The sequence below is a fragment of the Oncorhynchus keta genome, chromosome 1, assembly GCF_023373465.1.
Source record: "Oncorhynchus keta strain PuntledgeMale-10-30-2019 chromosome 1, Oket_V2, whole genome shotgun sequence".
Taxonomy (NCBI): domain Eukaryota; kingdom Metazoa; phylum Chordata; class Actinopteri; order Salmoniformes; family Salmonidae; genus Oncorhynchus; species Oncorhynchus keta.
The window spans coordinates 28,988,458-29,003,218 of record NC_068421.1 but is presented as its reverse complement, the minus strand read 5'-3'; the positions used below and the strand labels follow the sequence as shown (position 1 = coordinate 29,003,218).

The 14,761-nt window shown below is 44.0% G+C and overlaps 1 protein-coding gene across 7 annotated transcripts in view; it reads right to left on the bottom strand.

Annotated features, from left to right (window-relative positions):
- The window catches only part of LOC118394696 (synergin gamma-like), a 40,149-nt gene that overhangs the window by 6,160 nt on the left and 19,228 nt on the right, over positions 1-14,761 (bottom strand). For all 7 annotated transcript variants that reach the window (XR_008138649.1, XM_052520398.1, XM_052520425.1 and 4 more), the window contains exons 13-18: positions 12,942-13,946; positions 4,215-4,790; positions 2,865-3,031; positions 2,574-2,627; positions 2,375-2,471; positions 1,088-1,236 (exon numbers count right to left, since the gene is read on the bottom strand). Coding sequence is in view for 6 of the 7 variants with exons in the window: in XM_052520398.1 (XP_052376358.1) it covers positions 1,088-1,236; positions 2,375-2,471; positions 2,574-2,627; positions 2,865-3,031; positions 4,215-4,790; positions 12,942-13,946 (2,048 nt within the window). In the remaining variant the exon portion in view is untranslated. The remainder of the gene's footprint in view (positions 1-1,087; positions 1,237-2,374; positions 2,472-2,573; positions 2,628-2,864; positions 3,032-4,214; positions 4,791-12,941; positions 13,947-14,761) is intronic.

Below are 14,761 nucleotides of genomic sequence, written 5' to 3'. Positions count from 1 at the left end.
TGTTCTTAGGCACGACACAATGCATTCAAAGCTCGAACAACCTGGTTTACAATACCTAGATACAGACCACTGTAACTGTACATGTGTAGCAGCTTCCTCTCCAACACTGAGCTACAGAACAATAGCTCAAAGGAAGAGACATGTCTCATTCATTAACCAGCTAAATGAACTGAAGTAGAAATATGTCTTTAATCTGGGAAATGAAAGTAAATACAGTCCATTAGTCTGTTGGCAGCAGAGCTGTGTGAACAAGTGAGTGTGCCCAGGCATATCTCTCTCTCTCTCTCTCTCTCTCTCTCTCTCTCTCTCTCTCTCTCTCTCTCTCTCTCTCTCTCTCTCTCTCTCTCTCTCTCTCTCTCTCTCTCTCTCTCTCTCTCTCTCTCTCTCTCTCTCTCTCTCTCTCTCTCTCTCTCTCTCTCTCTCTCTCTCTCTCTCTCTCTCTCTCTCTCTCTCTCTCTCTCTCTCTCTCTCGACGGAGACGGAGACTGCAGAATCAAAAGGCAGCTGCAGGTCTACGGTCTGAGATAACATAGCGTTACTACTCACTCACTCACTCACTCACTCACTCACTCACTCACTCACTCACCGTCTCCCTCTACATCCCTCTGTCCCTCTCCGCTAATTCTCTCTCTTTCTGTACTGACATTATCTCTAGTCGGGAGATGGCCAGCCTGTATTATCTGCTGGCATTTGAGAAGCAATGTTATTCATTGGGCTGGCTGCAGAGGATAAGGCCAGCACATCTCCTCTCTGCCTCTGTTCTCACCACATCACTACAGCCTACAACAGACAGCTCTACACTCCCCGTCCCACAGCTACACACACTAACAGATACCAGCATAGGGTTTGGTTTCGTACACTGTCAAGGTTTCATTGATAATCGTACTAGGCAGTCCTTATCCACTCAACATTTCATCAGGAACATTTTCTAGACAAAGTTGTTACAATCAAGTGTCATTTTCTCAGGTCTGTGTGTAGCCTAACCAACTGCATTTTAGGAAGGGAGGTCTGTGAGTGTGTGTGTTGACTGTATTGTGTGCGTGGGTCTGTGTGTGTGTGTCTGTACTGTATTGTGTGTGTTTCTTACCGCCAGGTTGGCCAGGGACATGAAGCCCATGAGGTTGTTCCAGACGCGGCTGATGTCCTTCAGCAGCTGCTGCAGCTTCTCAGAACACACGGCTGTGGCCTTGATACCCAGCTCCACACGCTTGGTCACGCGGTACACCTCCACCACACCTGCCACATAAACACACTTAGACAATAAGACAACACCCCTGCTCCCAGTTCTCTCCCACAGCCAGCTCCAACATAAGCCAAAGATAGACAGTGAGAAGGACAATGAAAAACAGCTAACATTACTACACTCCCCTATGTTGAAACCTCCTCTGAAGTTGGATCATTAGACCAACCTGACATAATGTTAGCTGTAACACTACCCTCCCTGGGGATTGTAGGGTTAACATTTTGTTGTTCTCCGTTGAGAGGTCAAAGGTTTATAATGGTGTGTTTTTGGAAGAAGACTCATTGGTGGTACACTGTGTTCTGTTCTCAGCCCCTCACAACGGTATGGGTGCCTGTCCCACTCTCACCACTCATTAAAAAGACACCCTGCTGTCTGTCTGGTCAGATACACACTCATGTGCATCCCAAATGGCACCCTATTCCTACTCTGCCTATGACCAGAGCCCTATAGGACAAAAGGAATAAGGTGACATTTGAGACACATCCACAGTCTGTCAGGCCGAGCGAAGACAAGCCCCCACTAGGATCCACAGTCTGTCTGGCCGAGCGAAGACAAGCCCCCACTAGGATCCACAGTCTGTCAGGCCGAGCGAAGACAAGCCCCCACTAGGATCCACAGTCTGTCAGGCCGAGCGAAGACAAGCCCCCACTAGGATCCACAGTCTGTCAGGCCGAGCGAAGACAAGCCCCCACTAGGATCCACAGTCTGTCAGGCCGAGCGAAGACAAGCCCCCACTAGGATCCACAGTCTGTCTGGCCGAGCGAAGACAAGCCCCCACTAGGATCCACAGTCTGTCAGGCCAAGCGAAGACAAGCCCCCACTAGGATCCACAGTCTGTCAGGCCGAGCGAAGACAAGCCCCCACTAGGATCCACAGTCTGTCAGGCCGAGCGAAGACAAGCCCCCACTAGGATCCACAGTCTGTCAGGCCGAGCGAAGAAAAGCCCCCACTAGGATCCACAGTCTGTCAGGCCGAGCGAAGACAAGCCCCCACTAGGATCCACAGGCAACACTGGAGCGCTGAATAACTCTCTCAGAGGGGATCAGGCAGAGTTTGGGGTTCTAGCTGAAGACTGTTGGGCCTTGTTTAACAAGCTCAGGACCTCTGTCTGTGTCTGTGTGTGTCTCTCACCCAGTAGGTAATCCATGCCCTGAGCAGACTGGATGACCTCAGTGCAAACAGTAGAGCAGCTGATGCTGTTTAGGGTGTTGTTGGCTTTAATGATGACCTGGGGACAGAGACAGACAGCAGAATGGGTTAGGGTTACACACACACACACAACAACACACATGCTCAGATATGGCAAAACATATATGGCACACTATCTTACCTGTACAGCACTCTCCAGACACCTCTGCCACTCATATGCATAGCGCTCACTCTCCTGAAACAACATGCTATAGTTGTTAGAAAGAGTTCAGATATGAGAAGACATTTACACATTTCCATAAAGACACTTACATAAATACAAAAAAAAACGAATAAACTTATTAAGGCCAAAGCCTCTGTGGTTTGCTATTGAAATCAATGTCTACTGAACTTCTAAACACTCTACAGAGCATCTGGATAATTGGCAAATGTAGTTAACATGTCTGGGATAGAGTGACTGTGTGTCTCTCACCTCCACCTCCCCAGTCAGGTCCTTGTACTTGTCTCTGATGACGGGCAGGGCAGGCTTCTTCTCACTCAGGGTGCTGGAGCGGTCTCTGAAGGGCTGCTCCGGGGCCGGGGAGGGGGGCGAGCGTCCAATCTCCTTCTCCCCCAAACTGTGGCTACGCTTGTGGGAGCCTGAGGCATGGAGAAGAGGAGAGAGTGTCTTGATACATACATAAATAATATATACAGGCAATGTCTGGCATACATACAGTACATTCAAATGCCCTTTTAATGGCCACTTCTACCAACCCAGAGATGTTGGCTAATTCCAGATATGCACCTGTTTGTTTACTATGGCATAATTGGGACTTTTTACTGAGCTCATTTTCTGTTGTGGCTAATTCCTTCCGGACAAGGACACAGACGTCAAAACACTTCATTTACAACAAATGATAATTATGTACAAAATAGCGCCACGGCAACCAATGCAAGTATGAATAATTCATGATGGCTCACTCACTTACACAGACAGACACACACAGAAAAAAACAGACAGACACATGAAAAAAGACACACAGTCACATGCCACAGGGTCTCTCTCTCTCTCTCTCTCTGTTTATGTGTGTGTGTGTGTGTGTGTGTGTGTGTGTGTGTGTGTGTGTGTGTGTGTGTGTGTGTGTGTGTGTGTGTGTGTGTGTGTGTGTGTGTGTGTGTGTGTGTGTGAGAACAAGGTAATCACCCCTGCGGAGACATGCATCATCCTCCCCACAGCATGACAGCACTAATACATTCCCCCATTACCTCACACTGATCAGATTACCATTCAATAAGGACAGAAGAATAACAAGTAAAAAGTAATTAGGGTTAACACTGGGAGAGAAATCATTGAGGCAAATGAGCCTTTATCACTTTGGAGGTAGGAATCGCTAATTAACTATGCATGAAACATAACACCAGAAAACAGCAGTAAAAAAATTAACACACAAGGAGTGAATACGGTTAATTTCGTCTGGGCATGGATTTTCTGGGCTGTGCTGTTAATTAATCTCATTTGCCTGTGTTGTGTACCAAGGATGTGTTTTACAGTCTCTGGGCTGTAGTCACAACACTGCCATCTATTGTCTGACAGCGGAACTGCACTGAGCTGCCGGAGTAGCCACAGAGCTCCAATACGAGGTGATGAAAGTCCTGCTATGTCACATCACAGCCAGCTGATCTGATGCACACCACTACATCAGAACTAGAAGGCATGGAGTAACTGGACACAATATACCACCATCTACTTACTGAGGATCAGAAAATGTACGTATATCTACTATCTACAGAAAATAAAACAACAAGAGGAAAGAGAGAGAGTACAGGTCAGATAACTCACCTTGTACAGAGAGGTCAAAGGTGGCCAGTTCGCTCTTGATCATCTCTTCACTGGACTTGACCTTGGTCTGAGAGCTGGCCTTCAAAAAGTCAGACTTCCCAAACTTGGCCTTGTCCCCCTGAAAGGCCCTGAACTCATCCGAGGCCTCGTTCAGGTTCCCCTCGGAGCCCGGCTCGGCCACTGCCAAGGGGGAGTCTGACTTCGCTGACACCGTGCTGGCAAAGTCCCCAAAGTCATCATTCTCATCCCCACCCAAACCTTCCGGCTCACAAGAGCCAAAGTCAGCGAAGGCCTCAAACTTGCTGTCGGTCGACACACTATCCTCTGTTGAGAAGGTGGTGATCTTAGTCTGGGCGATGTGTGTGATGGGGATGTTCTCTGTGCTGCCGAACGACGTCTCCTTCCTGTGGACTACGTCTGAGGGGAGAGAGGAGGAAACACCAACACCGTCCAGGCCCAGATGCTTCTTGGCCTGATCCTGAGCGCACAGGCATTCCTCTCTTTCTGACCAATCATAGCTGGCCACGCTGCTGACTGCTGACGTTCCGAAGGGGTTAAACTTTACGTCGTCTCCTTCTGTAATGACAACAAAAAATACACACTGGTACCTCTAAGTGGGAAAAGCATAAGGTGCTGAAATGATAGCTACTACTCAGTCAGCCATGATAAAGTGAAAAGGCATTTGGGCAAGCTATGATATGTTATATGAAAAATACTTACTGTGGAAGCCATATTCTGTGTCTGATGCTGAATGTCTGTTGACTTACAACAAGCAGCTTTACTTTGCTCAGAGTACCACCGAATCTCCCCTACATTGAAACAGTGAGATCAAATGCACTGCATTTAATCTTGTGCTGCACTATAGTGTGTGTAAGGGTTCACTTACTAGGATGTGATCACCAGCTTAAAGGAGGGATAAAATGCCGAAATTGATTGGGTTCTAAAAATATGTTTTTTCACCAGTCCATTTCCAATTAGTGACATAGATGACAGATAATATAGGGGTACAACATACGTTCGTTGCTCCCATACAGATACAGTGAAATATTAGTTTGGATAATACCAATAGGTTGAAAACTTCTACAGGATCCCCCCGCAGGATGGTTGAGCTAACGTAGGCTAATTAGCGTGAGGTTATAAGTAACAACAACATTTACCAGGACATATCTGATGTGGGCCTAAAGCTTAAATTCATTGTTAATCTAACTGCACTGTTCAATTTACAGTAGATATTACAATGAAAGAATACCATTCTATTGTTTGAGGAGAATGCACAGTTATGACCTTGAAAATGTATTAATATACCAATTAGGCACTTTTGGGTAGTCTTACAACATTTCAAACAGAAATACAATGGTTCATTGAATCAGTCTAAAACTTTGCACATACACTACTGTCATCTAGTGGCCCAAATCTAAACTGTGCCTAACCTGGAATAGTACATTATGGCCTTTCTCTTGCATTTCAAAGATTTCAAAAAACACTATTTTTTCTTTGTATTATCTTTTACCAGATCTAGTTTGTTATATTCTCCCACATTAATTTCACATTTCCACAAACGTTTCAAATGGTATCAAGAATATGCATATCCTTGCTTCAGGTCCTGAGCTACAGGCAGTTAGATTTGGGTATGTCATTTTAGGCTAAAATTTTTAAAAAGGGTCCGATCCTTAAATTAAAGGGATACTTTGGGATTTTGGCAATGAGGCCCTTTATATACTTCCCCAGAATCAGATGAACTTGTATGTGTATGTGTCAGTGTCCAGTATGAAGGAAGTTAGAGGTAGTTTTGTGAGCCAATACTAACTAGCGTTAGCACGTCTGGAAGTCTATGGGTATCTGCTAGCATAAATTAGCCCAGGATTGTGTTAGCTGTCCTCTGATCCAAAGGAAATAGATGTCCTGTCAGGGTTGGCTGCTGGGGTTGTGAGGTAGATTGGAGATCTGACAGTTCTGAGGCAGATAAGACAGGATAGGACGAGGCCCTGATGTAGAACACCTCTCTAGTGTTTTCTATTAGGAGCAGGCAGTTCTGCTAACATGATGATACAAAATGACATCCGTTTCATGACAGATTGCCATGGCAACCTCAGTAGTGGAGTGGAGCCGTTCTGTCTCTGTATTGATTGACTACCCCACAAAATGTGTTGTTCAATTCATAATATATCGGGCAGGAATTGTATAACTACCGGTAACATAAACAAGCACATATTCTTACAAGTGCTCACACAGTCACACACTCAAACACTCAGAGATACACACTCCTCCTAAGATACAGTATAACCTGCAGGAATGTGTGGACCCCAGTCAGCGTTGCCTCATGCGTGACAGAACCCTTGCACGCAAAAAAGCAATTTGTGAAATTGACAAGGAGCTAGTGTAGTAGTAAGCCTAATGTAGCTAAACATTATCTGGCCTCTGAGGATAGGGAAGGGAGAAAATAAGACGGTACGCATTTCAGCAATACCAATGGTAATATTTATTACGACAACATGGGTTAAGAGAGCGAGAAAGATCACAAAAGACTCTGAGAGAGGTCTATTGTTACAAGAGGTTTGCCAAACTAACACTTGTAAAAGTATATTTGAATCATTTAGAACACAAGGGCATGCAGTCAGAAAAGAAGAAAAACAAACAGAGAAAACGGTAAAAGAAAGAAACCCCCCAGGAGAATATAGCTGCAGAAAGCAGAATGAGAAGGCACAGTCACAGACTAAAATGAGTAAATCTCGGTAGAAGAAGACACACTGTAGTTGTACTAACAGGGTGGAAAGCAACAGGTTGATTGATAGAAAGATAATTGAATACAGAACACTTGAAAGCCAAGGTGATTTAAAGGACAGGTTCAAGGCAGGAGAGTGATTAACCCTTTGAGGACCTGAACGCTTCTCTACTATTCTCGCCATGATAGAAACTCAAATGTCAACGGCAGACTTTAGAGATAAAATAAATAAGGGTTTTGTCATTTTTAAATCAAAACTTTGTGTCCTACTACATAATGACAACATCATATAAATAGGATACATTTCGACAGTCTACTACATCCAATAGGACTCAGAAGCATTACGTTGCCTCACATTCTATTTCTGAGAAGATGGAGGAGAGCTATGGATGACCAAATCCATTGTTTAGCACATGTACATTACCATTCACAAGTTTTGGGTCACTTAGAAATGTCCTTGTTTTTAAAGAAGAGCACATTTTTTGTCCATTTAAAATAACATCAAATTGATCAAAAATACAATGTAGACATTGTTAATGTTGTAAATGACTATTGTAGCTGGAAACAGCAGACTTTTTATGGAATATCTGCATTGGCGTACAGAGGCCCATTATCAGCAACCATCACTCCTGTGTTCCAATGGCAGTTTGTGTTAGCTTATCCAAGATTTATCCTTTTAAAAGGCTAATTGATCATTAGAAAACCCTTTTGCAATTATGTTAGCACAGCTGAAAACTGTTGTGCTAATTAAGACGCAACAAAACTGTTGTACTGATTTAATGAAGCAATAAAACTGTCCTTCTTTAGACTAGTTGAGTATCTGGAGTATCAGCTCCAACAGGCTCAAAAGGGCCAGAAACAAAGAACTTTCTTCTGAAACTCGTCAGTCTGTTCTTGTTCTGAGAAATGAAGGCTATTCCATGCGAGAAATTGCCAAGAAACTGAAGATCACGTACAACGCTGTGTACTACTCTCTTCACAGAACAGCGAGTTTCAGAAGAAAGTTCTTTGTTTCTGGCCATTTTGAGCCTGTAATCAAACCCACAAATGCTGATGCTCCAGATACTCAATTAGTCTAAAGAAGGACAGTTTTATTGCTTCATTAAATCAGTAAAACAGTTTTCAGCTGTGCTAACATAATTGCAAAAGGGTTTTCTAATGATCAATTAGCCTTTTAAAATGCTAAACTTGGATTACTTAACACAACATGCCATTGGAACACAGGAGTGATGGTTGCTGATTATGGGCTTCTGTACGCCTATATAGATATTCCATTTTTTTTTTTTAATCAGCCGTTTCCAGCTACAATAGTCATTTACAACATTAACTATGTCTACACTGTATTTCTGATCAGTTTGATGTTATTTTAAATGGACAAAAAAATAGCCTTTTCTTTCAAAAACAAGGACATTTCTAAGTTACCCCAAACTTTTGAACGGTGGTGTGTGTAAACTTGTCAAGTGATCCAACTACATTTTTCTCCATTATGATTCTTCATAAAACCATTCTGCTCAAGCTCTCAAAGGGTTAAAGACACAAAGCAGGCTATCTTACCACAAGACCTCAGAGAGGTTCTTCATCTTGTCCAATCACAGGTAACAAAATAGATTTAAAGAGACAGTATAATTTTTCTCTTGCTACCTATTAGTTCAACACTCCTGTGTACAAGCTCTTAATAAGACTCATTCAATAACTAACAGCAAGACAGGGTTTCTCAAGATAATAATCCATCTTTGACTCTGAACCAATCTAAAATATTTTCCATAACTAGGCTATCCTCATAAATACATTTCATCTTCAAATAGTTTACACAACACAGTTTAAAACAATATCAGGAAGTCTATCTAGTTTGAAAATAAATAAGAATTCATTTTCCTGTAATAAAAATACACTATTAAATCTGTATACATTTAGTATTTTTTTTAAATTTTCTTTCATAAAAACAACTAGTAACACTGTTAAGCAGAAAAATGGCATCCTATAATATGTTCTTGTCAATTTCACAAATTGAACAGGCAGGCACACTGCAGCAAAAAAGCAAGGCAGGGAGGGTATCACTAACTTCAGTGTGTTCTCAAGGAGCCTGTTCGTAGACCAACACATAACAAAACAGACCTGAATATCAAAGACAAATGAAAAGGCTTCCCTTTGAGCTGCTCTGGTCCAAAGGAGCCCCGGGCAGGGGAAATAAATACTGTCTCTTTAAGGTTGGTTACATTTTCTCCAGGATTGAACACAGTCACACTCCAAGGCCTGCTACTGTACGCTTTCTTAAAGATGAGAATTGATTGGTGCTGTCCAGAAACAAAAATACTGATTGGATGAACGTGGGCCAGAATAAAAGAGAGCAGCAATTAACAGGTTCTGAGGAATGTTTTCAACACTCCACTACACTATCTCCATCATGTTAACGGCAACCATTTTGCTGCAGCTCCGGGATCCGTTGCCATTGTCTTACTCTCTCCTTCGAGAGTAGCCTAACTATTTCAGTTCAACTGAAAGTTGATTTATTCTCATGTGCAATAAAACTTCAACTAAAAAAATGGGTGTCGTTACATTGATCATTTCCCGATTCAGAATAACTAAAATGGGTGTCGTTACATTGATCATTTCCCGATTCAGAATAACTAAAATGGGTGTCGTTACATTGATCATTTCCCGATTCAGAATAACTAAAATGGGTGTCGTTACATTGATCATTTCCCGATTCAGAATAACTAAAATGGGTGTCGTTACATTGATCATTTCCCGATTCAGAATAACTAAAATGGGTGTCGTTACATTGATCATTTCCCGATTCAGAATAACTAAAATGGGTGTCGTTACATTGATCATTTCCCGATTCAGAATAACTAAAATGGGTGTCGTTACATTGATCATTTCCCGATTCAGAATAACTAAAATGGGTGTCGTTACATTGATCATTTCCCGATTCAGAATAACTAAAATGGTGAATTCCTAGACGGAACTTGATTGTGATGTCTATTTGCCTGAACTGCTAAAACCAATAAACTGATATGTTGGCGAGTGTTGAAATATTATAGGCTATAAGGACATCTCACTGCACACTTATGCCAATAGATAAGCACATGGGTGTTAAAAGGAGTGTGCTGCTCACACACAGGGGATGTAAGGAGAGACCTTGAATGTACTCAGAGGAATATGAGACGTGACATGGAAGATGAGATGCTTGGTAAATTAATTACGATCATGAGAGGGGAGAAGGGTGCTGATATGGACAATGCCTGGACATTAAGGCTAATTCGATTCCATGAGAGTGTTTCCATTTAGAGGTTCAGTACGCTGGTCCGCTAACCTCTGATCTCTTTGTAGTGATGTGGGCTTTGTGGGGTCAGGGCCAAGAGACCACTTAGGTTTAGGGAGATGGAGCAAAAGCACTATGGGAGACTGATACCCAACACTGGGAGTGTCAAGGAATACTATATGGGTACTCTCTCACACACAGTAGGAAAACTCACTCGTATACATACAAAACACAACCAAGCAATCACACTCACACATACCAACACACAACGAGCAATCAAAACAATTTACTCAATGCAATAAGATAAAACTGTGTGATATGATAAACTGTAGGTGATTTCTGCCATTCATAAATACTTTTTGCCTTTTCATAAATACTTTCTTTTCACATAATACTTAAGTACAGTGCATTCGGAGAGTAATCAGACCCCTTCCCTTTTACACGTTCTGTTACGTTGTTGCATTATTCTAAAAGTTATTAAATACATTTTTTCCTCATCAATCTAGATACCCCACAATGACAAATAAAAAATTGATTTTAGAAATGATTGCAAATAAAAAACAGAATAAAAAAAGAATACCTTATAGACATAGGTATTCAGACCCTTTCCTATTAGACTCAAAATTGAGCTCAGGTGAATCCTGTTTCCATTGGTCATCCTTGAGATGTTTCTACAACTTGATTGGAGTCCACCTGTGGTAAATTCAATTGATTGGACATGATTTGGAATGGCACACACCTGTCTATAAGGTCCCACAGAAGACAGTGCATGTCAGAGCAAAAACCAAGCCGTGAGGTCGAAGGAATTGTCCAAGACAGGATTGTGTGGAGGCACAGATCTGGGGAAGGGTACCAAAATAATTCTGCGACATTGAAGATCCCCAAGAACAGTGGCCTCCATCATTCTTAAACGGAAGAAGTTTGGAACCACCAATACGCTTCCTAAAGCTGGCCGCCCAGCCAAGCTGAGCAATCAGGGGAGAAGGGCCTTGGTCATGGAGTTGACCAAAAACCCGATGGTCACACTGACAGAGCTCCAGAGTTCCTCTGTGGAGATGGGAAAAACTTCCAGAAGGACAACCATCTCTGCAGCACTCCACCAATCAGGCCTTTATGTTAAAGTGGCCAGACGGAAGCCACTCCTCAGTAAAAGACACATGACAGCCCGCTTGGAGTTACCAAAAAGACACCTAAAGGACTTTCAGACCATGAGCAACAAGATGCTCTGGTCTGATGAAACCAAGATTGAACTCTGGCCTGAATGCCAACCATCACATCTGGAGGAAATCTGGCACCATCCCTACGGTGACGTATGGTGGTAGCAGCATCATGCTGTGGGGATGTTTTTCAGCGACAGGGTCTCGGAGACTAGTCAGGATCGAGGAAAAGATTAACGGAGTAAAGTACAGAGAGATTCTTGATGAAAACCTGCTCCAGAGCGCTCAGGACCTCAGACTGGGAGGACGGTTCACCTTCCAACAGGACAATGACCCTAAGCACACAGCCAAGACAACGCAGGCGTGGCTTTGGGACAAGTCATTGAATGTCTTTAAGTGGCCCAGCCAGAGCCTGGACTTGAACCCGAACAAACCTCTCTGGTGAGACGCCATCCAACTTGACAGAGCGTGAGAGGATCTGGAGAGAATCATTTAAGAAACAGGTGTGCCAAGCCTGTAGCGTCATACCCAACTAGATTCGAGGCTGTAATTGCTGCCAAAGGTGCTTCAACAAAGTATTGAGTAAAGGGTCTGCATACTTAAGTAAATGTGATATTTCATTTAATTTATATTTATTTTTGCAAAAAAATCTAAAAACCTGTTTTTGCCTTGTCATTATGATTATGATTGATGAGGACAAAAAACAATTACATCAATTTTAGAATAATGTTGTAATGTAACAAAATGTGGAAAAAGTCAAGGGGTCTGAATACTTTCCGAATGCAGTGTATGTCCACGCTCAAGGAACATCTTTACAAATGTTCCTTGTGTGCCTCTTATTATCATGTTTTGATTTGATAACTGAGCATGAAGCATCAATATAATAAATCTGTGGAAGAATTTGGCTTGCTGTGAGTAAAGGTAAAGCCTATTGCAGCATACAGTAACTGGGCATTCTGAAAGTGATCAATAAAATCCATCTCCTGGTATAGAGGCCCATCACCATTACATGGCTCTGCGTTAATCTGCATTCAGCCATTTTAGTTGCATCACTCAACACACAACCAAGGCTGGGGAGACAAAAGGTGCATTGAGGAGATGAGCGATGTGTGCTATGAGAGCACAGACAGGGAATGAAGGCCAGTGGTCTCATAGAGCAGCGTGACTGCATCACATCAACCTGACTGTCTCTCATCAGAGGAGGCGAGGAGGCCTGTGCTTTTTGACTGTGCTACAAATTCTAAACAAATTAGTAATAAATAATAAATTAATCAAAAGTATCTTAATAAGTTTAATAAATAAATAAATAAATAAATATTAGGTGAATAAAAATGCTGAATTTAATACCAGGTAATGATGGGTTTGGGAATGGGTGGGTGTGATGAGATGACTGCCTCATCATGATTTAGCAGTAATGTGGTTGAGCTAGCTCACTGCTTTGCCCTCTAGTCTAAACCCTAGTTTAATGGGCGCTAAGGGGCACTGAGGGGGGTGGAGACAGAGAGGCCACCGCCAGGCCTAGAATTGGTTCTCTATGTGTGACTGGACGGGGCCTCACCAGAGGAGGCGCACTAGTTCCTCACCTGAGGCGGGGGGTTGGTGGGCTGAGAGACCCGGCAGGTCCAGAGAGCTGTCTGACATCACGTGCTTCAGGTCTCCACCCATGTCCGACAGCTTCATGTCCAGCTGCACTGACAGAGCGTCCTCAGAGTCCTCTTTGCCCACGCTGCTGCCCCCGATGGATGGAAGGTCTAGGGACTTAACTGAAGCCGAGTCCTCCTTGCCGCCGTGTTTGAAGGCTGACACCTTATCCACCAGGCTCTTCTCCGAGGCCCCCAGCGCCGTGCAGAACTTGGATGACTGGAAGTCGGCAAAGTCGTCTGCTTCGCTCCTGAGTGACGAGAGCGAGCCGCCGGCACTCTCCTTGTTGTCGTCGTACGCCAAGCCTCCCTCCAGAGACAGCTGCTTGAACACGTCGTACTTGTCAGAGCCCTGCTGGGGCAGCTGTGGAGCGATGGTGGTCTCTCCTCTCCCCTCTGCCCTGCCCTCTCCAGACCTCAACCCCTCACCCTTGGCCTCCCCCCCAGAGCTGCCGAAAGCCATGAAGTCTGCAAAGTCATCCTGAGATGCTGCCACGCCCCCTCCCAGAGCAGTGCCAATAGGAACAGCCTCAGAAGACGAGGCGGGGCCAAAGAGGGCAAAGTTGCCAAAGTCCTCAGCCCCTCCTCCAGGGGGCTTAGCCCCACCTGGTGGGAGCACTAGGGAGGGGGGCACAGAGGGGAAGGGACTGGGCTTGGTCTCAGCAGGGGTGGGGGCTGAAGGAGCCATAGAGGAGAAGAGATCCAGGTCAGCCATGTTGAGAGGGTTTTTAGGCTGAGAGAGAGAGACTGCTGGTTGTTGTTGTTGATGTAGATGTAGCTGATTTTGTAGTTGCGGTAGAGACTGAGAGTTAGGGAAAGCAGGAGGGAAGGCTGGCTGAAACATCTTGGCCTGGTCTGGAGGGTCTAGTGGAGAGATGCTGTCGGAGGTTTTAAAGTCTGTGAAGCCATCATCCACGCTGACAGACTTGAAATCGGCAAATCCTTCCCCTGCGAAACAAATAGAACAATTGAAGAGGATTGCAAAAGCATTTAACACAGCAGCCAGACAGGAAGGACATTGGCATGACACAGAGTAACATCAGTCGCCTCAGTTCCCGATTTTTTTATAATTTCACAATCCTACAAGAAAGAGAGGCGGATTAGTTACGCCTCTGTAACATAACAGAGACGCGTGGTGAATTTCAAGCAGTGGAGAGACCTGCGCTGGGCTGTAGTCCAGAGACACACTGCTATGAAAGAACAGCAGCAGCATACAGCAGTACACAAACCAGGCTGGGCTCTCTACAGAGACACACACAGCACCACAACATGCAACAGTCGTCTGTCAGTCCCTAATCGTGGGAAAGAACTCCCTACAATCTACAGACTTCCTCCCAAGTCTCAGTAGTGTTTTTGATTTTTAGAACAGCATCTTATTCCCAAACCACACATTTTACTTCAATCATGACAGGAGGGCCCTAGAAAAGCACAGCAGAAAAGTGGGTAGATTTGTGGTTGTAGTGGCTGCTACACCTCTGCAGTAATAGAAGCAGGAAATCGTGTTCACACCACTGCTGTTTTGTGGGAGAGAGAGAACTAATGTGCTCATTATGGAGAATGAGCCTGGCAGGCAGCACACAGGAAAGGTCACTGCAATCAGAATCAGGCAGGACTTACTGGAGTCATGGGAGCTGCTGTCCCCATCGGAAACTGTTCTAGTGAAACAGGGAACAGCAGGAAACAGACCTACATCAGGGAGACTTCTGAATGTACTGAACACTCTGGAAATGTGCGCAAGATAAAAGGACACGCACTACAGAGCA